General features: G+C 41.3%; 1 protein-coding gene across 14 annotated transcripts in view; it reads left to right on the top strand.

Moving 5' to 3' along the window:
* Positions 1-299: 299 nt before the first annotated feature.
* CTDSPL (CTD small phosphatase like) overlaps positions 300-26,354 on the top strand; it is a 127,515-nt gene continuing 101,460 nt past the window's right edge. For all 14 annotated transcript variants that reach the window (XM_089919031.1, XM_089919032.1, XM_089919033.1 and 11 more), the window contains exon 1: positions 300-483. In XM_089919031.1, coding sequence (XP_089775157.1) covers positions 405-483 — 79 coding nt within the window. In that variant the 5' untranslated portion in view covers positions 300-404. The remainder of the gene's footprint in view (positions 484-26,354) is intronic.

Here is a 26,354-nt window from a genome sequence, read left to right on the forward strand (position 1 = left end):
CACCCACCCGCCCGCCCTCCCGCTTTCCCTCGTTCCCTCCCTCTCTCCCGCCCGCCCCCCCTCGCTCCTGGCTCGTTCCTTCCCCCTCGCCCGCTCCCGCTTCCCGCGGCGCCCGGCCTCCCGCTCCGCCTCCCCGTGCGCGGCTCTCCCGGGCGCGGCTCCGGGGTTCATGGTGACGAGGCGGCGGTCGCTCCAGCCCAGCGGCGGCGGCGGCGGCGGCGGGAGCGGGGGCGCGGGCCCGGGCCGCCTCTCCCAGAGAGCGGGGCCGGGCGGCGGGCGCGCCCAGGCGGCGGCGGCGGCGAGCGTCCCCCCGGCCCGCGGCCCCGCGCGCCCCCCGCGCCGCGCGCCCGTGCGCCTGGCTGCCGGGGGGCCGGGCCGGCGGGCTGCCGCTGTGCCGCGCACCCATGGACGGCCCGGCCATCATCACCCAGGTGACCAACCCCAAGGAGGACGAGGGCCGGGCCCCGGGCGCCAGCGAGAAAGGTGAGGAGGGGCGCGGGCGGGGCGGGCCGGGGGCGTGGGCACTCCCCGCGCGGCCGGAGTTGGCTGCAGGGCGCCTGCCCGGGCTGGGGGAGGGGTGCGTGGGTGCGGGGTGTGCCGCAGGGAGGCCGGCGTGCGGGTGCCGGCGGGAGGGGAGTGTGCCGGCGCGGGAGGGGGCGTGCGCCTCTCCCGGGGGGTGGCAATGTGGGGCCGACCCTGCCGGCCGGGAGTTTGTGTGTGCGCTCACGCCGACGGAGAAGTTGTGAGCGCGCGTGTGTGTTCCTGGCAGGTTGGAAGTGTGTGTGCCCTGTGTGTGCAGGAGACAGACGTTGGAAGGGTGTGTGTGCACTTAACGGAGAAGTTGTGAGTGTCGTGCACCCGACACGTTGGGAGTGTGTGTATGTGTCGGTTTATGTGTGTGTGTGCACTTGCATGTTGTGGGTGTGCACACACCAACTGAGAGACGGTAAAGGTGTGTGTGTGCACCTAACAGAGGTGGTGCGCTCGGGTTTTCCTGACAGGCTGTGAGTGCGGGTGTGTACCTTATGTAGAGGTTTCTGTGTACCTGACTGGGAGGTTGTGGAATGTTGTGTGCACGCCCAAAAGAGCCTGAGTCTGAGAGTTTGTGTGTGTTCACTCCTGACAGAGTTTGTGCGTGCAGATGATTGTGTGCCTACAGCACCCAACTGGCAAGTTGAATATGTTGTGTCCATCAACTGGGAGGGTGTATGTCTGTGTGCACTCACACCTAAGAAGGCTGTGTGTGCTGTGCCTGACCATGAGCCTGTGTGTGCAGCGTGCGCACCCGACAGTGAGACTGTGTGCCGTGCGTTTAGTTGGTTGCACAAGTGAGGTAGGGGGTCGGGGGGAGCATTGCTGAGCCATCCGCCCTCCTTGACTCTGCCGTCTCAGTGACACCAGCCTGCTGGGTGCATCTGCAAGGCCTGGTCCTCCCTGGGTCCTTTTAGGGCCCAGCTCTAATGGGCACTGGAGGAGCCCTTGGGGGCCAGGTGTATCGCTTCCCGGAGAGTCGGCACTGTGCTGCAGCACCTGGTCTGATTTCAGCACATTTTGGCCCCGTCACCCACTTCTGTTATCTTTTTTGCTCTTTTCCTTTGTGTCCCTGCCCCTCTTGGAGACCTGTTGTCCCCCTCTCTCATGTGCCCTGCTTACTGTCACTTTAGTGAGCTGGCCTGAGGCTTGGACAGTTTTGAAGGGCCAAGGAATCTGGCTTGTTTTGTTCTGGTGACTAAAGCTTCCTGTTATGCACTGGGCAAATACCTGGACCCAGGTCAGGAGCAGCCCACCAGGACACGCCCCTCCCCTCTCCAGGCCTGGCCTTTGACTTTGACAGAGTCAGATTTCTTTCCATGTGTTATTACTCTTGTGCCAGTCGGGTGAGGTGTGCAGCCCTACGGAGCAGTGGCGTGGGGGTGGGGAGAACACCCCATTGCCTCTTCCCAAGCAGGAACAGCTGAGCAAGCCCACCAGGAAAATGCAAGAAACCACCAGAGGCACCCTGAGATTGGGGATTTGTCAACCCATTTGCACTTTCATAGACCATAAACACTGTGTGTCTGTGGACTTGTTTTCTTTTACGTAAAATTAGAAATCAGACTCCCCCAGGCATTTTCCTGTGCCTTACAAATGGGCTATAAAAAACTCTGCAAAAGGGTGCTCCAGATGAATCTTCATGTCTCTCTGGAGCCCAAGTGGGCAGCACCTTGGTTGGTCTGGCCTTCCTGCCGCTGGGGCTGTTAGTTCTTGGGGCCCTGGCCTGCTGGCTCTGGGCTGGGCATGTCCCCTCAGGGACGTTTTGGTTGGAGGCATCAAGGAGATTTGATGCCTCTGCTTCTCTCCCGCTGTGGATTGAGTGCTTTGTATGATGCTTTGCCAGAGAGAATCCACAGCTCTTGAGAGGAGAGGGGTGGTGGAAAGCAAGGAAATATTTGTCAAGGCTTCAGCCTTCCTGCTGCTCCCCACCTGGTTCCAGGAGCAGGCACTTACACAGCTTTCTCTTTTCGTCTAGCTGCTAGGCTTCTAAAGTGGAGTCAGTTATCCAAAATCCAAACCATGTACAAATACTCAAGGATGGTGCTTGTTCTATTCAACTTGTTTACATTGCCCTCCATGACAATCTTTCATTATCTTTAACTGTTTATTTTGTTTGTTTTCTAGTGTCAGGTTGGTTTTGGTAACTGATTAGAGGAATTCCTCACCTGCTGCTCTGGGATGGGGTGGCTAGCTAGTAGATGCTTCTTGTTGAAGCATTAAAATCCTACTCAATTTAGTTTCTCACTTTAAAAGCTGGAAATAATTTTGGTTAACTATAGTGTGGCAATAAACTTTAGAACCAAGCTTTGGAATAGCTTCTTCAGATTCATAAACCACTAAACAGGTTTAGCAATGTTTCTTGCTTAAGCATGTTGATATATTTAGATAGGCACAATGTTTTTATTTTTATTTCTTTTTAATTGCCAATTTTAATTTTTAATAAAATATGGTATTTATAAGGTGCCTTCCATTTGGTATACACAGTAGATGAGATATAGCTTCAGATCTCAGGACTGTAATAAAAAAACCAATTTATTGGAGACAAAACAGGCACAATGTATTTTATATCATTTGAGTTTTAGGTAAATACTTAATCCTTTTGGTTTTTATTATGGGGCCTGGAATGTTGTAAGTTTTTGTGATAGGAAAGAAATGCTTGGTTTTAAAAGTTTACTGTTATCATTTGTTCTTAAAATAGGAATAATAATGACTGCCTTTTGGGTTTGATTTGGGGGTTAAATGAGATGAGGTATGTTAAAGACTCTGCCTGGTTCACCAGTGTGTCACGATCCCATAAACCTTTCTTTAGGTTTAGGTTTGCAGAGAAAGTAGTAATGGGCCCAAGCATGGGCTTGGGCGGGCGTGGGGGCAGTTTGCACGAGTTGAATTACTTTTTGACACTTTGCCTCGTGGTGAGAGAGAGATGACTCTCCCTGTCAGAGGTGTGGCCTGTCACCAAAGATTTTTTTTGTAATCATGTTTGACTTGACTGATGGTATAAAGATGCAGAGACAGTTTTCCCTGAGTTTAGCTCGGCCTGCTTTGCTATCTGGAAATTTATTCTTACAAATCAATATGAAAAAGTCAAACAATGCAGTAGAAAAGTGGTCAAGAGATATCAACAAGAAAAATCATAGAAGAGGAAATTTGAATGTCCAGTAAGTGTATGAAATGACACTTTACTTCCTGTGAAATTTTTTCATGCATCAGCTAGGTTAAATATTTAAAAGACTGACAACATTCAAAGTAAACAAAAGTTTTGGGAAAGGAATACTTTTGTAGTCTTTTGTGAGAGAATAGAATACAGACTTTTTAGAGAGTAATTTAGTACTGACTCATTTAGGAACACATTTGGCTGCAAGTAACAGAAAACCAGACCTGACCTGATAGGAGTTTATTCTTGTCACATAGCAAGCAGTCTGGAGGTAACTGCTGGCTGGCTTTGGTTCAGCAACTCATTAGTATCAGGGCTGACCTCACTGTGATTCCCTTGACTTTCCTACATGTTGCAACATGGCTGCCACCCCTCCAAACACCACAGCCACCTTCAGGGCAGGAAAAAGGGACAGTGCCAGTCATGTCCAGCCCTTTTTACTCGGAAAGCAGCAACACTCCTAGGGACGGCCCAGCAAACTTTTGCTGATGTGTAATTGGCCAGAACTGGTCATGTAGTCAGTCGAGCCTTTGTTTTGGAGGTGGGAGAGGAGAAGATGATTGGCAATAGGTGGGAACAGGTGTTGGTTCAGCCAATCAACAATTTTGGCCACACCTGCAAAGCCCCGGTCTACTTCTGGATTTCCCTCCTAGAGAAATAGCCTCATATGTGGTCCAAGAAACAGCACAAGGATTTTCACCAATGGCTACATTGCTTGCAATAGCAAAAATTGGAAACATCCTAAGTGTCAAAGGATTAGACTGTGGTACATCAATTCCATAGAATACTGCAAGGTACTTGAAAAGAATGAGTAAACATAGATCTAAACATACCGATGTGCAAATTTCCAAGACATTTTGAAGCAGGGGGAAAAATCAATTTGAAGAACAGTATAAACATTGTGATCCTGTCTCTATTTAAAAAAAAAATCAGACACACACATAAAACTGTACATATGTCTAGAAATGCACAAAAAAATCTGAAAAAAATCTGAAGGAAATACTTCAAACAGACAGTACTTCCCTGGGGAAAAGACTGGGATGGGAAGCGAGGGAACTTTGCCTTTTTGTTTAAATATTAATGAAAATGTACTTGTGCTTTACAGAATTTTTTTTTTTTTTTTTTTTTTTTTTTTTTTCTGTACGTGGGCCTCTCACTGTTGTGGCCTCTCCCGTTGCGGAGCACAGGCCCCGGACGTGCAGGCTCAGCGGCCATGGCTCACGGGTCGAGCCGCTCCGTGGCATGTGGGATCTTCCCAAACTGGGGCACGAACCCGTGTCCCCTGCATCGGCAGGCAGACTCTCAACCACTGCGCCACCAGGGAAGCCCCTGGAAGAATTTTTTTAACTAAAAAAAAAGAAAAGAAATTTCTGTAAGCTAATACATGTCGCTTGATGGGATTTCTCCAGGCAAGTTTGTTTTGGCAGAATTTTGGCCTAAAATGCTAGGTATATTTCCCCCAAATGTTTGCAACACTTAAGCTTAACTCAGAAACCTTTAACCTTTGGGCTGCTAGCAAAATTATAGCAAGGAGAAGATTCTTGGAAGCAATAGTTATTTCAGATGCTGGAACACATTTGAAGTAGATTCAGTTTGATTAGCTTTTTAATAATAAACTTTTTATTTGGAGATAACTGTGCATTTACATGCAGTTGTAAGAAATCACACAGAGGGCTTCCCTGGTCGCGCAGTGGTTGGGAGTCTGCCTGCTGATGCAGGGGACATGGGTTTGTGCCCCGCTCCGGGAAGATCCCACATGCTGCGGAGCGGCTGGGCCCGTGAGCCATGGTCGCTGAGCCTTTGTGTCCGGAGCCTGTGCTCCGCAACGGGAGAGGCCACAACAGTGAGAGGCCCGCGTACCGCAAAAAAAAAAAAAAGAAATCACACAGAGATCTCCTGACCTCCCCCCGCCCCACCCCGCCACCTGGTTCCTGCCCATATTAGCATCTTGCAAAATCTTAGTACAAAATCACTGGTGTAGTCAGGATACAGAAAAATTCCATCACCTGGAAGATCCCTCATGGGGCCATTTTATAACCACACCTACTTCCCTCCCATCCTCACCCCTTCTCAGCCCATTGGCAACCACTAGTCTGTTCTTCATTTCTGAAATTTTCTCACTTTATATAAATGTATAGGGGCTTCCCTGGTGGCGCAGTGGTTAAGAATCCGCCTGCCAATGCAGGGGACACGGGTTCGAGCCCTGGCCCGGGAAGATCCCACATGCCGCAGAGCAGCTAAGCCCATGCGCCACAACTACTGAGCCTGTGCTCTAGAGCCTGCAAGCCACAACTACCGAGCTTGCGGGCCACAACTACTGAAGCCCGTGCGCCTAGAGCCCGTGCTCCACAACAAGAGAAGCCACCGCAATGAGAAGTCCACGCACCTCAAGGAAGAGTAGCCCCTGCTCGACGCAACTAGAGAAAGCCCGCGTGCAGCAATGAAAACCCAATGCAGCCAAAAATAAATAAATAAATAAAATTTAAAAATATAAATAAAATATATAAATGTATATAAATGGAGTCAAACAATATGTGCTCTTTCGGAATTGACTTTTTTCATTCAGCATAATTCTCTGGATTTTCAGCTAGGTTGTTGCTTGTATCAATATTTTCTTCTTCTTTATTGCTGAGTAGTTTTCCATGACATGGATATACTACAGTTTGTTTAACCATTTACTCTTTGAAGAACATCTGATCGTTTCTGGGTTTGGGCTATTACAAATAAAGCTGCTTTAAACATTAATGGACAGGTTTTTGGGTAGACATAAGTCTTCGTTTCTCCAGGATAAATACCCAGGCACGCAATTGCTGGGTCATATGGTAGTTGCATATTTACTTTTTAAAGAAACTGCCAAACTGTTTTCCAGATTAAATGTATCAGTTTACAGTCTCACCAACAATGTGTGAATGATCCAATGTGGAGAACCACATCCTCACCAGCATTTGATGTCACTTTTTTATATTAGCCATTCTGATAAGCATGTAGTAGTATCTCATTGTGGTTTTATTTACATTTCCCTGATGGCTAATGATGTTGAACGTCTTTTCATGTGCTCTTTTCCTTCTGTATATTTTCTCTGATGGGATGTCCCTTCGTGTCTTTTGTCTGTGCTCTAACTGGATTTTTTTTTACTGTTGAGTTTTGAGAATTCTTATTCTTAAGAATAATTCTTATTCTTTCATATTCTAGATACTAGTCTTTTGTCAGATATGTGGTTTGCAAATATTTTCTCCTTATCTTTAGCTTGTATTTTCATCCTAACACAGACCTTTGCAGAACAAAAGTTTTAAATTTTGATAAGGTACAATATATCAGTTTTTCCTTCTATTGATTGTGCTTTTGAGGTCAACTCTAAGAACTCTTTATCTAGCACTAGATCCCAAAGATTTTCTCATATGCTTTTCCTAAAAGTTTTGTAGTTTTACATCTAATACCATTATCTATTCTGATTTAATTTTTATAAGGTGATTGACGTAGATTCACTTTTTGTCTCTGGCTGTCAAATTACTTTAGCCACATTTGTTGGAAAGGCTTTCCTTCTGCTTTTGCGCTTCTTTTCCATCTCTGTCAAAAATCAGTGCATCATATTTGTGTAGGTCTCTTTCTGAGTTTTTTATTTTGTTCCACTGATTTATGTGTCTATCCCTCTGCCTGTATCACAGTCTTGATTACTGTAGCTATATATTAAGTCTTGAGATAGGGTAGCCTGATTCCTCCAAATTTTGTTCTTTTTCAAAATTGTTTTAGCTGTTCTAGTTCCTTTGTCTTTCTATATATATTCTACAATAATCTTGTCTATATCTACTAACAAAAAACTTGCTGAGATTTGATAGGAATTGAATTAAACCTGTGTGTCAGTTTGGGGAGAATTGACATCTTTACTATGTTGAGTCTTCCAGTTCCTGACCATGGTATGTCTTTTCATTTATTTAGATATTCTTTGATTCTTTCATCAGGGTTAAATCGTTTTCAGCATACAGGTCCTATTAATGTTTTTGTTAGATATGTATCTCAGTGTTTCTCTTTTTTTAAGTTATTTTATTATATTTTTAATTTTGGTGTTCATGTGTTCAGTGCTAGTGTATAGGAATACAATTGATTTTTGTATGTTTTCCTTGTATCCTGTGATTGCTCATCTCACTTATTAGTTATAAGAGGCTCTGTATACTTCTTGGGGCTTTTAACATAGACAAACATGTCATCACATAAGAGCACTTATATTCATTTCTGATTTGTATGCCTTTTATTTCTTTTCTTGCTTTATTGCACTGACGAGAACTTAGAGAAGTATGATGAATAAGAGTTGTGAGAAAGTACATTCTTGCCTTGTTCCCCATGGGAAACCATTTCAGTCTTACCATTAAGTATATTGTCAGCTGTTGTTTTTTTGTATGTCTTTATCAGGTTGAGGAAGTTCTCCTGTATCCCAGTGTTTCTGGGAGTTTCAGAAATGGATGTTGAATTTTGTCATATGCTTTTTCTGCATCAGTTGATATGATCGTATGAGTTTTCATTTTTAGTCTGTTAATATGATAGATTACACTGATGGATTTTGACATATCAAACCAGCTTGCATGCCTAGAAAAAACCTCATGGTTGTATATATAGTTCTTTTTATATATTAGTGAATTCTTTTTTTTGTTTGTTTTTTTGTTTGTTTTTGCGGTACGCGGGCCCCTCACTGCTGTGGCCCCTCCCGTCGCGGAGCACAGGCTCCGGACGCGCAGGCTCAGCGGCCATGGCTCACGGGCCCAGCCGCTCCGCGGCATGTGGGATCCTCCCGGACCGGGGCACGAACCCGTGTCCCCTGCATCGGCAGGTGGACTTTCAACTACTGCGGCACCAGGGAAGCCCTATATTAGTGAATTCTAATTGCTCATATTGCTAATATTAGCAATATTTCTGTTGCTAATATTTGAGGATTTTTACATCTGTATTCATGAGTGATATTGGTCTATAGTTTTCCTTTATGGCATGGTCTTTATCTGGTTTGGTATCAGCTTTGTAAAATAAATTGGGAAGTATTCTCTCTTCTCTTTTCTGGAAGAGATTGTGTAGCACTGGTGTTCATTCTTCAGTGAAATCATCTGTGCCTGGAGAGTTCTTTTGAGGGGGTTTTTTAATTACAAATTCAATTTCTTTAATAGTTACAGAGCTATTCAAATTATCTCTTTCATACTGGGTAAGTTGTGTCATTTTTGTTTTTAGAGATTTAATCCATTTCATCAAAGTTGTCAAATTTGTGTGTAGAGTTGTTCATACTATTATTCCCTCGTTACCTGTTTGATGCTTGCAGGGTCTGAAGTGATAGCCGCTGTTTCTCGTATCCCCTGTTCCATTCGTAGTATTGGTAATTTGTGTCTTCCATGTTACTTTTTGGTCAGGCTTGATAGAGGTTTCTCAATTTTCTTGATCTTTAGAAAGAACCAACTTTGTGTTTCATTCATTTTTCTCTACTGCTTTATGTTTTCAACTTAATTGATATCTGTTCTTTTCTTTTAAAAATTTTTTTAATTTAATTTTATTTATTTTTTTATACAGCAGGTTCTTATTAGTCATAAATTTTATACACATCAGTGTATACATGTCAATCCCAACCTCCCAATTCACCCCCCCCCACCCCCTCCAACTGCTTTCCCAACTTGGTGTCCATACGTTTGTTCCCTACATCTGTGTCTCAATTTCTGCCCTGCAAACTGGTTCATCTGTACCATTTTTCTAGGTTCCATATATATGCGTTAATATACGATATTTGTTTTTCTCTTTCTGACTTACTTCACTCTGTATGATAGCCTCTAGATCCATGCACGTCTCTACAAATGACCCAATTTCGTTCCTTTTTATGGCTGAGTATATTCCATTGTATATGTGTACCACATCTTCTTTATCCATTCATCTGTTGATGGGCATTTAGTTGCTTCCATGTCCTGGCTATTGTAAATAGGGCTGCAATAAACATTGGGGTGCATGTTTCTTTTTGAATTATGGTTTTCTCTGGCTATATGCCCAGTAGTGGGATTGCTGGGTCATATGGTAATTCTATTTTTAGTTCCTTAAGGAACCTCCATACTATTCTCCATAGTGGTGGTATCAATTTACATTCCCACCAACAGTGCAAGAGGGCTCCCTTTTCTCCACACACTCTCTAGCATTTAGTTGTTTATAGATTTTCTGATGATTCCCATTCTAACTGGTGTGAGGTGATACCTCATTGTAGTTTTGATTTGCATTTCTCTAATAATTAGTGATGTTGAGCAGCTTTTCATGTGCTTCTTGGCCATCTGTATGTCTTCTTTGGAGAAATGTCTATTTAGGTCTTCTGCCCATTTTTGAATTGGGTTTTTTGTTTTTTGAATATTGAGCTGCATGAGCTGTTTATATATTTTGGAGATTAATCCTTTGTCCGTTGATTCATTTGCAAATATTTTCTCCCATTCTGAGTATTGTCTTTTCGTCTTGTTTATGGTTTCCTTTGCTGTGCAAAAGCTTTGAAGTTTCATTAGGTCCCATTTGTTTATTTTTGTTTTTATTTCCATTACTTTAGGAGGTGGATCAAAAAAGATCTTGCTGTGATTTATGTCAAAGAGTGTTCTTCCTGTGTTTTCCTCTAAGAGTTTTATAGTGTGCAGTCTTACATTTAGGTCTTGAATCCATTTTGAGTTTATTTTTGTGTATGGTGTTAGGGAGTGTTCTAATTCCATTCTTTTACATGTAGCTGTCCAGTTTTCCCAGCACCACTTATTGAAGAGACTGTCTTTTCTCCATTGTATATCCTTGCCTCCTTTGTCATAGAGTAGTTGACCATAGGTGCGTGGGTTTATCTCTGGGCTTTCTATCTTGTTCCATTGATCAATATATGTTTCTGTTTTTGTGCCAGTACCATATTGTCTTGATTACTGTAGCTTTATGGTATAGTCTGAAGTCAGGGAGTCTGATTCCTCCAGCTCCATTTTTTTTCCCTCAACACTGCTTTGGCTATTCGGGGTCTTTTGTGTCTCCATACATATTTTAAGATTTTTTGTTCTAGTTCCGTAAAAAATGCCATTGGTAATTTGATAGGGATTGCATTGAATCTGTAGATTGCTTTGGGTAGTATAGTCATTTTCACAACATTGATTCTTCCAATCCAAGAACATGGTATATCTCTCCACCTGTTGGTATCATCTTTAATTTCTTTCATCAGTGTCTTATAGTTTTCTGCATACAGGTCTTTTGTCTCCCAAGGTAGGTCTGTTCCTAGGTATTTTATTCTTTTTGTTGCAGTGGTAAATGAGAGTGTTTCCTTAATTTCTCTTTGAGAATTTTCATCATTAGTGTATAGGAATGCAAGAGATTTCTGTGCATTAATTTTGTATCCTGCAACTTTACCAAATTAATTGATTAGCTCTAGTAGTTTTCTGGTGGCATCTTTAGGATCCTCTATGTATAGTATCATGTCATCTGCAAACAGTGACAGTTTTACTTCTTCTTTTCCAATTTGTATTCCTTTTATTTCTTTTTCTTCTCTGACTGCCGTTGCTAGGACTTCCAAAACTATGTTGAATAATAGTGGCGAGAGTGGACATCCTTGTCTTTCCTGATCTTAGAGGAAATGCTTTCAGTTTTTCACCATTGAGAATGATGTTTGCTGTGGGTTTGTCATATATGACCTTTATTATGCTGAGGTAGGTTCCCTCTATGCCCATTTTCTGGAGAGTTTTTATCATAAATGGGTGTTGAATTTTGTCAAAAGCCTTTTCTGCATCTATTGAGATGATCTTATGGTTTTTATTCTTCAGTTTGTTAATGTGGTGTATCACATTGATTGATTTGCATATATTGAAGAATCCTTGCATCCCTGGGATAAATCCCACTTGATCATGGTGTATGATCCTTTTAATGTGTTTTTGGATTCTGTTTGCTAGTATTTTCTTGAGGATTTTTGCATCTATATTCATCAGTGAAATTGGTCTGTAATTTTCTTTTTTTGTAGTATCTTTGTCTGGTTTTAGTATCAGGGTGATGGTGGCCTCATAGAATGAGTTTGGGAGTGTTCCTTCCTCTGCAATTTTTTGGAAGAGTTTGAGAAGGATGGGTGTTAGCTCTTCTCTAAATGTTTGATAGAATTCACCTGTGAAGCCATCTGGTCCTGGACTTTTGTTTGTTGGAAGATTTTTAATCACAGTTTCAATTTCATTACTTGTGATTGGTCTGTTCATATTTTCTATTTCTTCCGGGTTCAGTCTTGGAAGGTTATACCTTTCTAAGAATTTGTCCATTTCTTCCATGTTGTCCATTTTATAGGCATAGAGTTGCTTGTAGTAGTCTCTTAGGATGCTTTGTATTTCTGCGGTGTCTGTTGTAACTTCTCCTTTTTCATTTCTAATTTTATTGATTTGAGTCCTCTCCCTCATTTTCTTGATGAGTCTGGCTAATGGTTTATCAATTTTATTTTCTCTAAGAAGCAGCTTTAAGTTTTATTGATCTTTGCTATTGTTTTCTTTGTTTCTATTTCATTTATTTCTACTCTGATCTTTATGATTTCTTTCCTTTTGCTAACTTTGGGTTTTGTTTGTTTTTCTTTCTCTAGTTCCTTTAGGTGTAAGGTTAGATAGTTTATTTGAGATGTTTCTTGTTTCTTGAGGTAGGCTTGTGTAGCTATAAACTTCCCTCTTAGAACTGCTTTTGCTGCATCCCATAGGTTTTGGTTCTTCGTGTTTTCATTGTCATTTGTATCTAGGTATTTTTTGATTTCCCCTTTAATTTCTTCAGTGATCTCTTGGTTATTTAGTAACGTATTGTTTAGCCTCCATGTGTTTGTGTTTTTTACGTTTTTTTCGCTATAATTCATTTCTAATCTCATAGCGTTGTGGTCAGAAAAGATGCTTGATATGATCTCAGTTTTCTTAAATTTACTGAGACTTATTTGCGACCCAAGATGTGATCTATCCTGGAGAATGTTCTGTGTGCACCTGAGAAGAAAGTGTAATCTGCTGTTTTTGGATGGAATGTCCTATAAATATCAGTTAAATCTATCTGGTCTATTGTGCCATTTAAAGCTTGTGTTTCCTTATTCATTTTCTGTTTGGACGATCTGTTCATCAGTGTAAGTAAGGTGTTAAAGTCCCCCACTGTTTTTGTGTTACTGTTGATTTTCTCTTTTATAGCTGTTAGCAGTTGCCTTATGTATAGAGGTGCTCCTATGTTTGGTACATATATATCTATAATTGTTATATCTTCTTCTTAGATTGATCCCTTGATCATTACGCAGTGTCCTTCTTTGCCTCTTGTAACATTCTTTATTTTAAAGTCTATTTTATCTGATTTGAGTATTGTTCCTCCAGCTTTCTTTTGATTTCCATTTGCATGGAATATCTTTTTCCATCCCCTCACTTTCACTCTGAATGTGTCTCTGGGTCTGAAGTGGGTCTCTTGTAGATGGCATACATATGGGTCTTGTTTTTGTATCCATTCAGTGAGCCTGTGTCTTTTGGTTGGAGCATTTAATCCATTCACATTTAAGGTAATTATCGAAATGTATGTTCCTGTTACCATTTTCTTAATTGTTTTGGGTTTGTTTTTGTAGTCCTTTTCTTCTCTTGTATTTCCCACTTAGAGAAGTTCCTTTAGCATTTGTTGTAGAGCTGGTTTGGTGGTGCTGAATTCTCTTAGCTTTTGCTTGTCTGTAAAGCTTTTGATTTCTCCATCGAATCTGAATGAGATCCTTGCCAGTAGAGTGATCTTGGTTGTAGGTTCTTCCTTTTCATCACTTTAAGTATATCATGCTACTCCCCTTCTGGCTTGTAGAGTTTCTGCTGAGAAATCAGCTGTTAACCTTATGGGAGTTCCCTTGTATGTTATTTGTCGTTTTTCCCTCGCTGCTTTCAGTAATTTTTCTTTGTCTTTAATTTTTGCCAATTTGATTACTATGTGTCTTGGCGTGTTTCTCCTTGTGTTTATCCTGTATGGGACTCTCTGTGCTTCCTGGACTTGGGTGGCTATTTCCTTTCCCATGTTAGGGAAGTTTTCGACTATAATCTCTTCAAATATCTTCTCAGATCCTTTCTCTCTCTCTTCTCCTTCTGGGACTCCTATAATGCGAATGTTGTTGCGTTTAATGTTGTCCCAGAGGCCTCTTAGGCTGTCTTCATTTCTTTTCATTCTTTTTTCTTTATTCTGTTCCACAGCAGTGAATTCCACCATTCTGTCTTCCAGGTCACTTATCCGTTCTTCTGCCTCAGTTATTCTGCTATTGATTCCTTCTAGTGTAGTTTTCATTTCAGTTAATGTATTGCTCATCTGTTTGTTTGTTCTTTAATTCTTCTAGGTCTATGTTAAACATTTCTTGCATCTTCCTGATCTTTGTCTCCACTCTTTTTCCGAGGTCCTGGATCATCTTCACTCTCATTATTCTGAATTCTTTTTCTGGAAAGTTGCCCATCTCCCCTTCATTTAGTTGTTCCTCTGGGGTTTTATCTTGTTCCTTCATCTGGTATATAGCCCTCTGCCTTTTCATCTTGTCTATCTTTCTGTGAATGTCTCTGTTCTTTTCTTTATTATTTCCTTCCTTCTGCTTGATTTGGTTTTGTTTTGCTCTTTTTCTAGGTTCTTGGAGGGGAACTTAGATTATTGGTTTGAGACTTTTCTTTTTTCCTAATGTATGCATTTAGTGCTACACAGTTTTCTCTGAGCACTACTTTTGCAATATCCCACAAATTTTGATTTATTATATTTTCATCTTCATTCAATTCCATGTAATTTTTAAAAATAGGCTTTATTGGGCTTCCCTGGTGGCGCAGTGGTTGAGAGTCAGCCTGCTGGAGCCGGGGACACGGGTTTGTGCCCAGTCAGGGAAGATCCCACATGCCACGGAGCAGCTGGGCCCGTGAGCCATGGCCGCTGAGCCTGCGCGTCCGGAGCCTGTGCTCTGCAACGGGAGAGGCCACAACAGTGAGAGGCCCGCATACTGCAAAAAAACCCCGAAAAACCAAAAACAAAACAAACAAAAAAAAAGTTTTATTTTTTAGAACAGTTTTAGGTTCACAGCAAAATTGAGCACAAAGTATAGAGTTCCCACATAATGCTGACCCCACACATTTTCAACTCATTTGGGTAAATACCAAGGAGCACTATTGCTGTACTATATGGTGAGAATAATTTTTGTTTTGTAAGAAACTGTCAAACTGTCTTCCAAAGTATTTGTATCAACCTTAGTTTTCAAAAGTTTAGTTATGATATGTCTTGGCATGGATTTCTTCAGGTTTATCCTATTGGGGATTTGCTCAACTTCTTGAATTTGTATGTTGTCTCTTACCAAATTTGGGAAGTTTTCAGCCAGTATTTCCTGAAGTGCTTTTTCAGCACTGCCCTTTTCTCCTCTTCTTCTGGGACTCTGATGACACAAATATTAGATCCTTTGTTATAGTCCCACAGGTTTATCAATACTATTCTTTTTTTTTTTTTTAACCTTTTCTCCCTGTTGATTCAGATTGGGTAATTTCTGTTGGTCTATCTTCAAGTTCATTGATTTGTTCTTAGTCCCCTCCATTCTGCTATTGAGCCCATACACGAGCTTTTTATTTCAACTTTTGTATTTTTTTGTTTAAAATTTTCCATTCAGTTTTCCTTTATGTCTTGTATTTCTTTACTAAGACCTTCTATTTCTTTGCTGAGGCTTTCTATTTTCACTTATTTTAAGTGTGTTCCTAATTGCTTTTATTGTAGCTGCTTGAAAATCTTTGTCAGGTAAGTATTACATCTCTGTCTTCTTGGTGTTGGCATGGATTGATTGTCTTTTTTTCATTCAGTTTGAGATCTTCTGGCTCTTGGTATAACAAGTGAATTACAGTTGAAACCTGGACATTTTCATATTGTTATGAGACTCTGGGTCTCAGTTCAACCTTCTGTTTTAGTTGGTTTTCTCTGACACTGCTCTAGCAGGGAAGGGGGAACACTGCTTCGTTATTGCCAGATTGAGGTAGAAGTCCAAGATCTCCACTTGTCCTCTTTTGGCAAACTGCTGGGCAGGGGAGGGAGTTTCAGCTCCCACATGGTCTCTGCTGAACTGCAGTGGGAGTGGTCTCACTACCGCTGGGTGATGGTGAAAGCCCTGAATCTTCCTGTCCCTCCTCTGACTCCACCCCTGTAGGTAGGGAAGGAGCATTTCATTACTGCTGGGTAGGGATAGAAGTCCAAGCTGGCCACATGGTCTCCACTGACACCACTGGGAGTGGAAGGGACTCAGTACCAGCTGTCAGGGATGAAAGTCTCTTCTGCCTACGTGGTTTTCTCAAACACTACCCCCGCAGGGTGGTGGGGTGCTTCCTTACACCCTGGTGGGGGTGGAATTCTACATATGCATTGGATTTTGCTAATATAGGTGGGGTTGGGGCCACAGTGTGTGTGTGTGTGTGTGTGTGTGTGTGTTATTCGCTGCAGTAGAGCAGTTATTATCTGAAAGCTTTCTGTCTTACTAGACTGTCCCTTTTCTGATCCTTTGGTTACAAAGAATAGGCTTTTGAGAGGACTTTGTCTGCAACTGTTGATGTTTGCCCATATCCAGCTCCTTCAGCTCTAAGTCTGGGTTATCTGAGGTAAAAGAAAACCCCGGGGGTCACCACTGTCAGTTCAGGTCTCAGGTCCCTCGCTGCTCTGCCTTCTCTCCACCTTCAGTCTTTTTACGTTCGCTATATAAACCAGGTTTTTAGTTGTATTTAGTGGAAAGAATAGGAAGAAGTATGTTTACTTCATCTTCTTGGAAGTAGAAGTCCCCTGATTAATTTTTAGACCTATCCAAATTAAGTGTTTTAAGGAAGACTGGATTTGGAAAGTTGTAACTTTCAAGGTTCATTTCAGCAATGTGCTAATGACTGTTGTAAAAGTCAAATTGAGTTAGTGCTTTGAGAATCTTGATTGTCCCTGAAAAAGAGAAATGATAATGAATTCAGTGTGAAATCAGGTCTAGATCAGTGGGGCTTCAGTGACAACTGTTGTTGAGCCAACCTTCAAAGGATGCATTCATAAGCTTACGTCTTAACACCAGAATTTAGATCAGAATTCTCAAGTATCCTGATTTAGATGTATTTTTGATCTAATATTCTGTTTGATTGGCAAGCATGTTTAAACCCATATCTTATCTTTCACTTTGTTTCTCAAATGAGAAAGCATCCATTTAAGTAGATAGAAGAAGTGTCTTCCTCGGGTAAACACAAAGGAGCTTATCTCTGGCTTTAGCGCTTGTGACCACCAGGCAGGGCTCACTGGCCAGTGAGTGGAAAAGCCTGCTTCCAGTCTGTGCTGCCCTGAAAGTAGGTCTGAGGACTTCAGAAACTTGGCCCAGGCTGCACTTGACCGGCGTGGCCCAGGTCGGAGGGGAACCCCATTTGCAATGGCAGGACTGGGCTTTCAGGGGGGACCACACAGCTTTACGTTTAATTCTGAGGTATTTATTTATTTTACTTCCAGTTTTGTTGACATACGACATTATTTAAGTTTAAGGGATACAGTATAATGACTTGACATACATATGTATTGTGAGATGATTACCACAATAAGTATACATCCATTACCTCATATAGTTACCAAAAAAATGTTTTCCCTTATGACAAGAATTTTTAGGATCCACTTCCTTAGCAACTTTCAAATATACCACCCCGCATTGTAAACTACAGTCATCATGTTGCACGTTACATCCTTAGTGCTTGTTATCTTATAAATGGAAGTTTGTACCTTATGACCACCTTCACTCACTTCCCCCGCTCCTCACCCTCTGCCTCTGGGAACCACAGTTCTGATCTCTTTTCCTATGAATTTGGTTTTTTTTAGATTCCACATATAAGTGAGATTTGTCTTTTTCTGACTTATTTCATTTAGCATACTGCCCCCCAGGTCCATCCATGTTGTTGCAAATGGCAGGATTTCCTTCGTTATTATGACAATAATGTTCCACTATATATTGATAATATATGTGTGAATCTATATGTATATGAATCTTACATGTATATGAATATATATATAGATGTGTGTGTGTGTGTGTGTGTGTGTAGGGATGTTGGGGGTGGGAGAAGGGGGATACATGACATGGCCAGTGGGTTCACTGGGTCCTTTCAGCCAGGAATTGGCAGAGGTCAGGAAACACTCTGGCCACAGACGATTCTAGATTTAAATATACAATACATATATATATTTTTTTCACTTGCTTTGGCAATAATGTATGATGCTAAGGTCAGCAGTATATAACTACTAATCAAGGGAATGTAAGGATTCTCTTGGGAAATGTTGAGGTATAATATATACCTTGAAACTTATTTTCCAGATATTAAGTCATGATTTATAAGACATTTGAAGTTTAGTATTTTTAATGACCTAGGTTTCTTTTAAAAATCTACTTTCGGAACTTCCCTGGTGGGGCAGTGCTTAAGAATCCGCCTGCCAATGCAGGGGACATGGGTTTGAGCCCTGGTCTGGGAAGATCCCACATGCCTGGAGCAACTAAGCCCGTGCACCACAACTACTGAGCCTGCGCTCTAGAGCCCGCAAGCCACAACTACTGAGCCCACGTGCCACAACTACTGAAGCCCGCACGCCTAGAGCCCATGCTCCGCAACAAGAGAAGCCACTGCAGTGAGAAGCAACGAGGAGTAGCGCCTGCTCGCCACAACCAGAGAAAGCCCGCGGCAGCAACGAAGACCCAACACAGCCAAAAATTAAATAAGTAAATAAATAAATCTACTTTCATTAAATAGTTTCCTTTTCTTTAATCTTTTTTAAAAAAATATTTATTTATTTGGTTGTACCAGGTGGGCTCCTTAGTGGCATGCAAACTCTTAGTTGCGGCATGCATATGGGATCTAGTTCCCTGACCAGGGATAGAACCCAGGCCCCCTGCACTGGGAGCACAGAGTCTTAGCCACTGCGCCACCAGGGAAGTCCCTCCTTTCCTTTAATCTTTTAACATATATTTTACTATTTTTTCTTTTAATGAGGAGGCATGGTCAGTGCTTTATTTAAAATAAAATTAAGCAAATATTTGTCTTTATGGCTTTGAAATAACACATAATGGAGCAAAGGCTTAGGAACTGCTTGTAGCCCTGGGTTGGGATGTGGACATTTTTATATTTGGGATCAGGACAGAAAATACTAAAAACACATAGTTCTCTGAAACTAGGGCCTAATAAACAGTGGTCTTCATAGATACTAAGGATTATGTAATCACCTAAGTAATCGCTCATTTTGATTCTGAGTAGCTGCTTCAAGTTAAAAACTGAAAGGTTTCTTTGTAATTATAACTCGTACTAAGGCTACTTGCCAAAGTGTTTTAAAATCCTGGTGCTCGAAGCACTTTAAAAACTGAAGAGAAGTGGCTTAATATGTGATGGCTGATACTATTCTTACCTTTCATAGTTAGCGTTTAACCTAAGCTTTCAGTGTTTCAGGGTATCATGAAGAACAAACCACACTACCTTGTCAGCACGCACTACCTTGTCAACACGGCTTGAATAAATGTAGCCTTTTAGTATCAGAGAGAAGTCAGTATTCCAGTAAACATTCATCCTGTACTTGGCATTGTGTATCATGTGTCCCTCTGCATTCTGATCAGGCTCCAGCTTCCGTGCTTAACGTATCATAAATTTGTTCTAAGTATTTGACTCACTTATGTCCAGGTCAGAAACCACTGACTTTAATTCCAGAACCTTCTATCAGAGCCGTATTTTCTTTCCCCTTTTTGAGGAATCAGTTCAACATATTCATTTTTGTTTGGGTTAGAACAAAAACATTTCAAGGCAGTCATCAAACAAGCATGCAGTTGAAGGCGCTGTTAACTCTGTCAAGTGTATGAGCACTTATTAGTGAGCATGAATTTTTCTGTCCCACAGGATATTCTGTTTTACTACATGGGCTTGACTGGTTTTTTTAAGTTTAATTTTTTAATGAGGTAAATTTGCATACAATAAAAATCATTCTTTTTGGTGTAACAAAGTTCCGTGAGCTTTGACAAACTCATACAACTGTGTAACCACCTCCATAATCAAGATAGAGAATATTTCCATGCCTCTCAAAATAATCCCTGTGCCCCTTAGCCGCTACCCACCCTCCACACTCAGCTCAGAACAACTGATCTGTTCTCTCCCCTGTCCTTCCCTTTTCTGAAATGTCATCTAAACAGAATCATGCAATATGGAGCCTTTTGAGTTTGGCTTCTTTCACTTAGTATAATGCTTTTGAAATTCCTCCAGTTGGTTGCCTGTATCAGTAGTTTGTTGCTATTTATTGCTGAGTAGTATTCGATTGTATGCATGTACCACAATCTGAAAGTATATGTTTAACTTTATTTTAAAAAAACTGCCAGTTTTCCAAAGAAGCAGTACTATTTTGCATTTCCACCAGCAATGTTTGACTATTCCAGTTACTCTGTATCTTTGTCAGTACTTAGCACTGTCAATTTTTAAATTTTAGCCATTCTGGTGGGCATCTAGTGGTATCTTGTGGTTTTAATTTCTATTTCACTAACAACTGATAGTGCTGAGATTCTTTTTATGTGCTTATGTGCCATTCACCTTTTGTCAAGGTGTCTGTTCAAATAGTTGCCAATTTAAAAAATATTAGATTATTCGATTTCTCATTATTGAGTTTGAAAGTTTTTTATATATTCTGGATACAAGTACTTTGTTGAATATGTGTTTTGCAAATACTTTATCCCAGTCTTTTATGTGGCTTTTCATTTTCTAAGCAGTGTCTCTGATTTTCCAATTTTTTTGTAGTCAAACACACTTTACATAAAATTTACCATCTTAACCATTTTTTATTTTTTTAATTTATTTATTTGTTTATTTATTTGGCTGCATCGGGTCTTCGTTGCAGCACAGGCTTCTCTCTAGTTGCAGTGTGGGCTAATCTCTAGTTGCGGCACATGGGCTTCTCTCTAGTTGTGGCATGCGGGCTTCTCTCTAGTTGTGGCTCTCGGGCTTCTCTCTAGTTGTGGTGTGTGGGTTTTCTCTCTCTAGTTGTGGCGTGCGGAGTCCAGGGCGCGTGGGCTCTGTGGTTGGCGGCAGGCGCACTCTCTCGTTGAGGCGCGCGAGCTCAGTAGTTGTGGCTCGCGGGCTTAGTTGCCCCACGGCATGTGGGATCTTAGTTCCCCGACCAGGGATCGAACCTGGTCCCCTGCATTGAGAGGCAGATTCTTTACCACTGGACCACCAGGGAAGTCCCATTAACCATTTTAAAGGGTACAATTCAGTGATATTAAGTATATTCATGTTGTTGTACAAATATCACCACCATCCATCTCCAGAGCTCTTTTCATCTTACAAAACTGAAACTCTGTACCCATTAAACAATAACTCCCCATTCCCCCTCTCCCCAGCCCCTGGCAACCACCCTTCCACTTTCTGTCTCTGATTTTGACTACCCTAGCTACCTCATATAAGTGGAATCATACAGTATTTGTCTTTTCATGACTGACTTATTTCAGTTAGTATAAAATCCTCAAGGTTGATCCACTTGCAGCATGGCAGAATTTCATTCCTTTTTAAGGTTGCATTGAGAGAGAGAGAGAGATAGAGATGTATTATATATCTTTTTATCTATGTGGTATATAAAATATTCCAGATTTTGTGTATTTATTCATCTGTCAGTGGACATTTAGGTTGCTTCCATGTTGTAGCCATTGTGAATAACGCTGCTGTGAACATGGGTGTGAAATTACCTGTTTCAGTCCCTGCTCTCAGTACTTTGGGGTATATACCCAGGAGTGGAATTGTTGTGGAATCGCATGGTAATTGTATATTTCCGTTTTTGAGGAACCACCATTCCTGCTGTTCCACAACAGCTGTACCATTTTACATTCCCACCAAGTACACAAGGGTGTCAGTTTCTCCACATCCTCACCGATACTTGTTATTTCTGTCTTTTTGGTAATAGCTATCCTAATGGGCGTGAGGTGTTGATGATGTCATTTGAAGAGCAGAAATTGAAGTTTATTTGTTTGCCTGTGAATGTCCAGTTGTTTCCACGTCAGTTATTGAAAAGACCATCCTTTCTCTGTTGTATTGCCTTTGAACCTTTATCAGAAATCAAATGACTATATATGTGTGGGTCTATTTCTGGACTCTATTCTCTCCTTAAATTTTGATCAGCGTCCTCTTAATGTGAAGCAGTGTTAAGCTTAATATATTACCAGCCCTCCCTCAGAAGTAAAATTTTGGTCATGATTTAAGCAGAAGAGAAGACCAAGACATTTTATAATCTGGCCCGACAGATTTACTCTGCATTTTGCAATGAAGGGTGTTCTGAAAGACAAAACCTATGACTTTCTCCACTCTTTTGGGAACTTACCCAAACAGATTTTGTACAGTATCTTTTTCCAGGTTTGAAATTGGGGCGGAGAATTTCTTCTAATCTTGAGTATCCTTCTGCAGAAAGTTAATACAAAAGTACAAGATAAGATAAACAAGCATTTGAGTTTAAAATATAGTCTCCCATAGTTATACAGTAGTATAAAAATAGTGACTATCTTGATGGAGTCCAAGCGAACAAAAGAATATAATGTCACCAAAACAGAAATAAATGTGCTGAAGCCCCAGCTCTGCAGAGAGGGCCTGGGCTCCAGAGGGCGTGGGAGACACCTTTCAGGCTGTCCACAGATAACTGCCCAAAAAAAAAGAAGGGCTTCTGTTACCTAAACAAAAGAGAAGAGCCTGGCAATCACAGGGTAGCTTGAGTTCTTTTACTACCAGGTAAATAAACCAGGTGAAACTTCTCTGAGAACGAAATCTTCATCCAGGTAGTATGACTCAGTTTGTATGGAAACCACAGTCTATTTGCCACTAATTTTAAGACATCGCTTAGAAAATGATGTCGAGATGATCAGCATCTCAGAGGTGGAAGACTGGGCCGGTGGTTAATGTTCTTTTCTATCTTCCTGTCTCTTGTTTGGCCACTCATTCCAGCTCTTACTCCCTGAAGCTGCTGGATGTAAATTGCCAAAGCACAGCTGTGATTATTGCTGCTGCCGGCTCAAAGCTGTTTCTCGGTGCTTCCGCATTGGCTTTAAGATAAAAACATGGTGTTTCACAGCCTGTAGCCCTTCACGGACTGACCCTAGACCACCTCTACATCCTCCTGTCCAGGGATCCCCTTCCACACGGTGATGATCCACTGGCTGAGCCCAAAGATGCTGTGCATTGTCACCCCTCTGGGCATATGCTGATTTCTCTTACCAGATGCCTTTTCCTTTATGTGCCGGATGGATTCTTAGTCATCCCCTCAGACCCATCTCAAGCGTCACCTTCTCTTGATACCTTCCTGCACTGTCTGAGCAAGATGCAGTAAACAGAGTGGTAATGTTCAAGGGCACAGGCTTGGGTTTGAATTCCAGCTCCATCACTTTTGAGTTGTGTGAACTTTGACAAGTTACTTAATCTCTCTGAGCCTTGATTTCATAGTGGTACATACCTAATAGGGTGATTATGAGGATTAAATAATATAATATATATGTGTGTATATATAGTGCGTATCAAAGTACATAAGTATTTAATAAGCATTTCTTATTATTATGTCTAGTTCATTTAGTCAGTAAACATTTATCGAGCACCCCACTGTGTGTTGTTCACCTGTACCAGATACTTGGGATGCAGAGAAGAGTGAGCCCTGGCCGTGTAGCGGAGGTTCTGAAGCACCATGCTTTAAGAAGAAGACATTTAAAGTGCCATGGAAGTTGCCATTTATTTTATGATGACTATATGCCAAGTACTTTACATGTGTATCTCATTTCATCCTCCAACAGCCTTAAGACGTAGGTGTTATAATCCCCATTGAGGCTCAGAGAGGCTAAGTAACTTGCCTGTATAGTGTAGATAGTAGAGCCAAGAGTTAAACTGCTGTCTGACTCCATGAAAAGGAAATTTAGGAAATATTTGGAGAATATCATAAGCCCTTTGAGATTTACATCTTGAAAGACAGAAACCATATTTTTTCAAAAGATGCTTCTTTCTGCTTCTGCCAGAGGCAGCATATTTAACAGGATAAATTCTAGGGCTCACCCAAGTTGACAGGCCACATTTTCTTACAATTCATGTTCTGTTATTTATATAACAAATTCTGTTTCCTTGAGTCTTGCTATTAACTCTTCATCTCCCTCTTCATATTCAGTTGTGAACTGTGAATAGTAGAAATGAGAGGAGTTAAAGTTTATAGTAAAGGTTAAGACTCCAATGGCTTTTATCTCTAAAAATCTGGCAGAAGTGACAGGCTTCACTATTAAGACTTACACACTATGTCTAAGTGTGTAACTAAATAAAAGTGGAGTTTTAAGATATTTTTAGAGGGATAGGATGCTAAGAAGGCTCTTAAGGATGCTTGAATCCCATTATATTGGTCAGAGTTCTAAGTGGCAAAACACGGAACCCGCCTAAACTGTTTTAGACAGAAAGGAATTTGTCAAAAGATTTTAGTGGCTTGTAGACCCACTGGTATGGCCAAAGAATTAGATTTGGCTGTTTCGCAGCCAGGAAAAAAACATTGAACTGTATCTTAGAACTACTTTGGTGAATGTGCTACTGCCCTTACCTGCTGCTGATTCAGCTCAGAAGCATCACCAGAACAATATTTGTCCTCCCTTAAACTTGGTGATCGTTTCTAAGAACTATTAGAAATAAAAGGAAGCCAGTGCTCATAGGCCTACTTGATTCTCTTGAGGTATATGCTCATTTGAGGAGCTGGGCTGAGATCTAGTTAGAAGAGATCTTATAAAAACAAAATCCTAGATAAATAAATTGAGGCATGTTCAGACAATGAAATCATATACAGCAATTAAAGGGGATAAACCAGAGCCACATCTATTCACACGGCTAAAATTTTAAAATGTAATGTTGAACAAAAATGCATGTTCTATAATAACACATACAGTATGATACCATACCAAAAAAAGTTTGAGAACATGCAAAAATAGCCTCTATAGAGTGTATGGATATATGCATATATTGTAAAATTATGAAAGCATCCCCAGGAATGATGAATTCAAAATAGTGGTTATTTCTGGAGAGGGAGAACAGGGAGTGGGACCAGAGAAGGGTTTACAGGCAGCTTCTGTTGTATCTTTAATGTTTTGTTTTTTATGAACTATTTTCTTGAGACAAATAACAGCAAAATGTTAAGCAATCCAAGATCTGGGTAGTTGGGTAGCCCAATATATAGTTGTTTGTTATATTTATTCTCTGTCCTTCTCTGCATAACTAAGTGTTTCATAATTTAAAGTGTTAATACTGGGCTTTAGTTGAGTATTAAGGTAAATTTTTAAAAATATTACCTCCTTTCCATAGAGATAAATTCAAAAGAAGTGGTAAAAATGCAGTTGTTGAATTTAGCTGGTTCTTTTCCCAACAGGAGGGTATTCAGGAAGATATCCAAAACACTTGGTCACTGAGCTTTCCAGAGGGAGTTGGAGTGGTCCTCAGTCGTAGCTCAGGCTGTGCCAGATATGCAAGCTGGAGCCAGGTCACACCCCAGTCCTATTATGTTTCTCTCAGGTGACCTTCCAAAGGGTGTCATGAGTGCTTGGTCTAGAGCCAAGTTAGCTTTGTGTAGAGTGCTGGCAACAAAAGTCCATGTTGGTTTAAAATGTTCTATTTACAACTGTGTGGTCAAATAGCCTGGGTGTCATCAAAGGAATGGTTTGCTTGATTTGCCAATTGTGCCCTGTTATCGTGGGAATTCATTTTGGGGATAAAGGAACTGAAACGTTGAGCCAATTCCTTTCTATTAAGCAAGGGAAAATCATATTGGAAGGAGAACAAAGAAATGTGTGAAATGCAAAATCAAGAGGAGTCATCTTAAAACAAATCACCTGAACAAGTGTTCGAAGACCCCTGGCATCCCTGGCGCACAGAGGCCCTCACTAAGTCTTTGAACTGGAGGGATTTCCATTTGGGTGGAACTCTGGTTCCCCCTTGGTCTAGGCTGCTTCCAGCACCATTTTTTAAAAAAAATATTTATTTATGTATTTATTTGGCTGCATCAGGTCTTAGTTGCAGCATATGGGACCTTTTACTTGCAGCATGTGGGATTTAGTTCCCTGACCAGGGATGGAACCCAGGCCCCTTGCATTGGAAGGGCGGAGTCGTAGCCACTGGACCACCAGGGAAGTCCCAGCACCATTTTTTTAGTGCAGGAATTTTTAACCTGGAGTCCACAGATCCCTAAGTGGCTCATGAGTAGAATTCAGGGAGTCCATCAACTTGGTTAGGAAGAAATATTACATCTTAATTTTCATTGACCTCTAACTAAAATTTAGCATTTTTCTCAGTTATGAAGTAACTGGCAACAAACCAGTATAATATTAACAGTGCCTGTAACTTTATCATCATGTCCAAAATAGATTGGCCTGTGATTTTCTTCTCTTTAAATGTCCTTGAGGTTTTGGTATCAAGGTTGTGCTGGCCTCAAAAAGCAAATTGGAGACTTTTATTCTCTGGAAGAATTGGTGTAAGGTTGGGCTTCCCTGGTGGCGCAGTTGTTAAGAATCCACCTGCCAATGCAGGGGACACGAGTTCGAGCCCTGGTCCAGGAAGAACCCACATGCCACGGAGCAGCTAAGCCTGTGCGCCACAACTACTGAGCCTGCACTCTAGAGCCTGCGACCCACAACTACTGAAGCCCGTGTGCCTAGAGCCCATGCTCTGCAACAAGA

The sequence above is a fragment of the Delphinapterus leucas genome, chromosome 10 (genome assembly GCF_059928025.1).
Source record: "Delphinapterus leucas isolate spDelLeu-1000000601 "Yukka" chromosome 10, BTC_Dleu_Yukka2, whole genome shotgun sequence".
Classification (NCBI taxonomy): domain Eukaryota; kingdom Metazoa; phylum Chordata; class Mammalia; order Artiodactyla; family Monodontidae; genus Delphinapterus; species Delphinapterus leucas.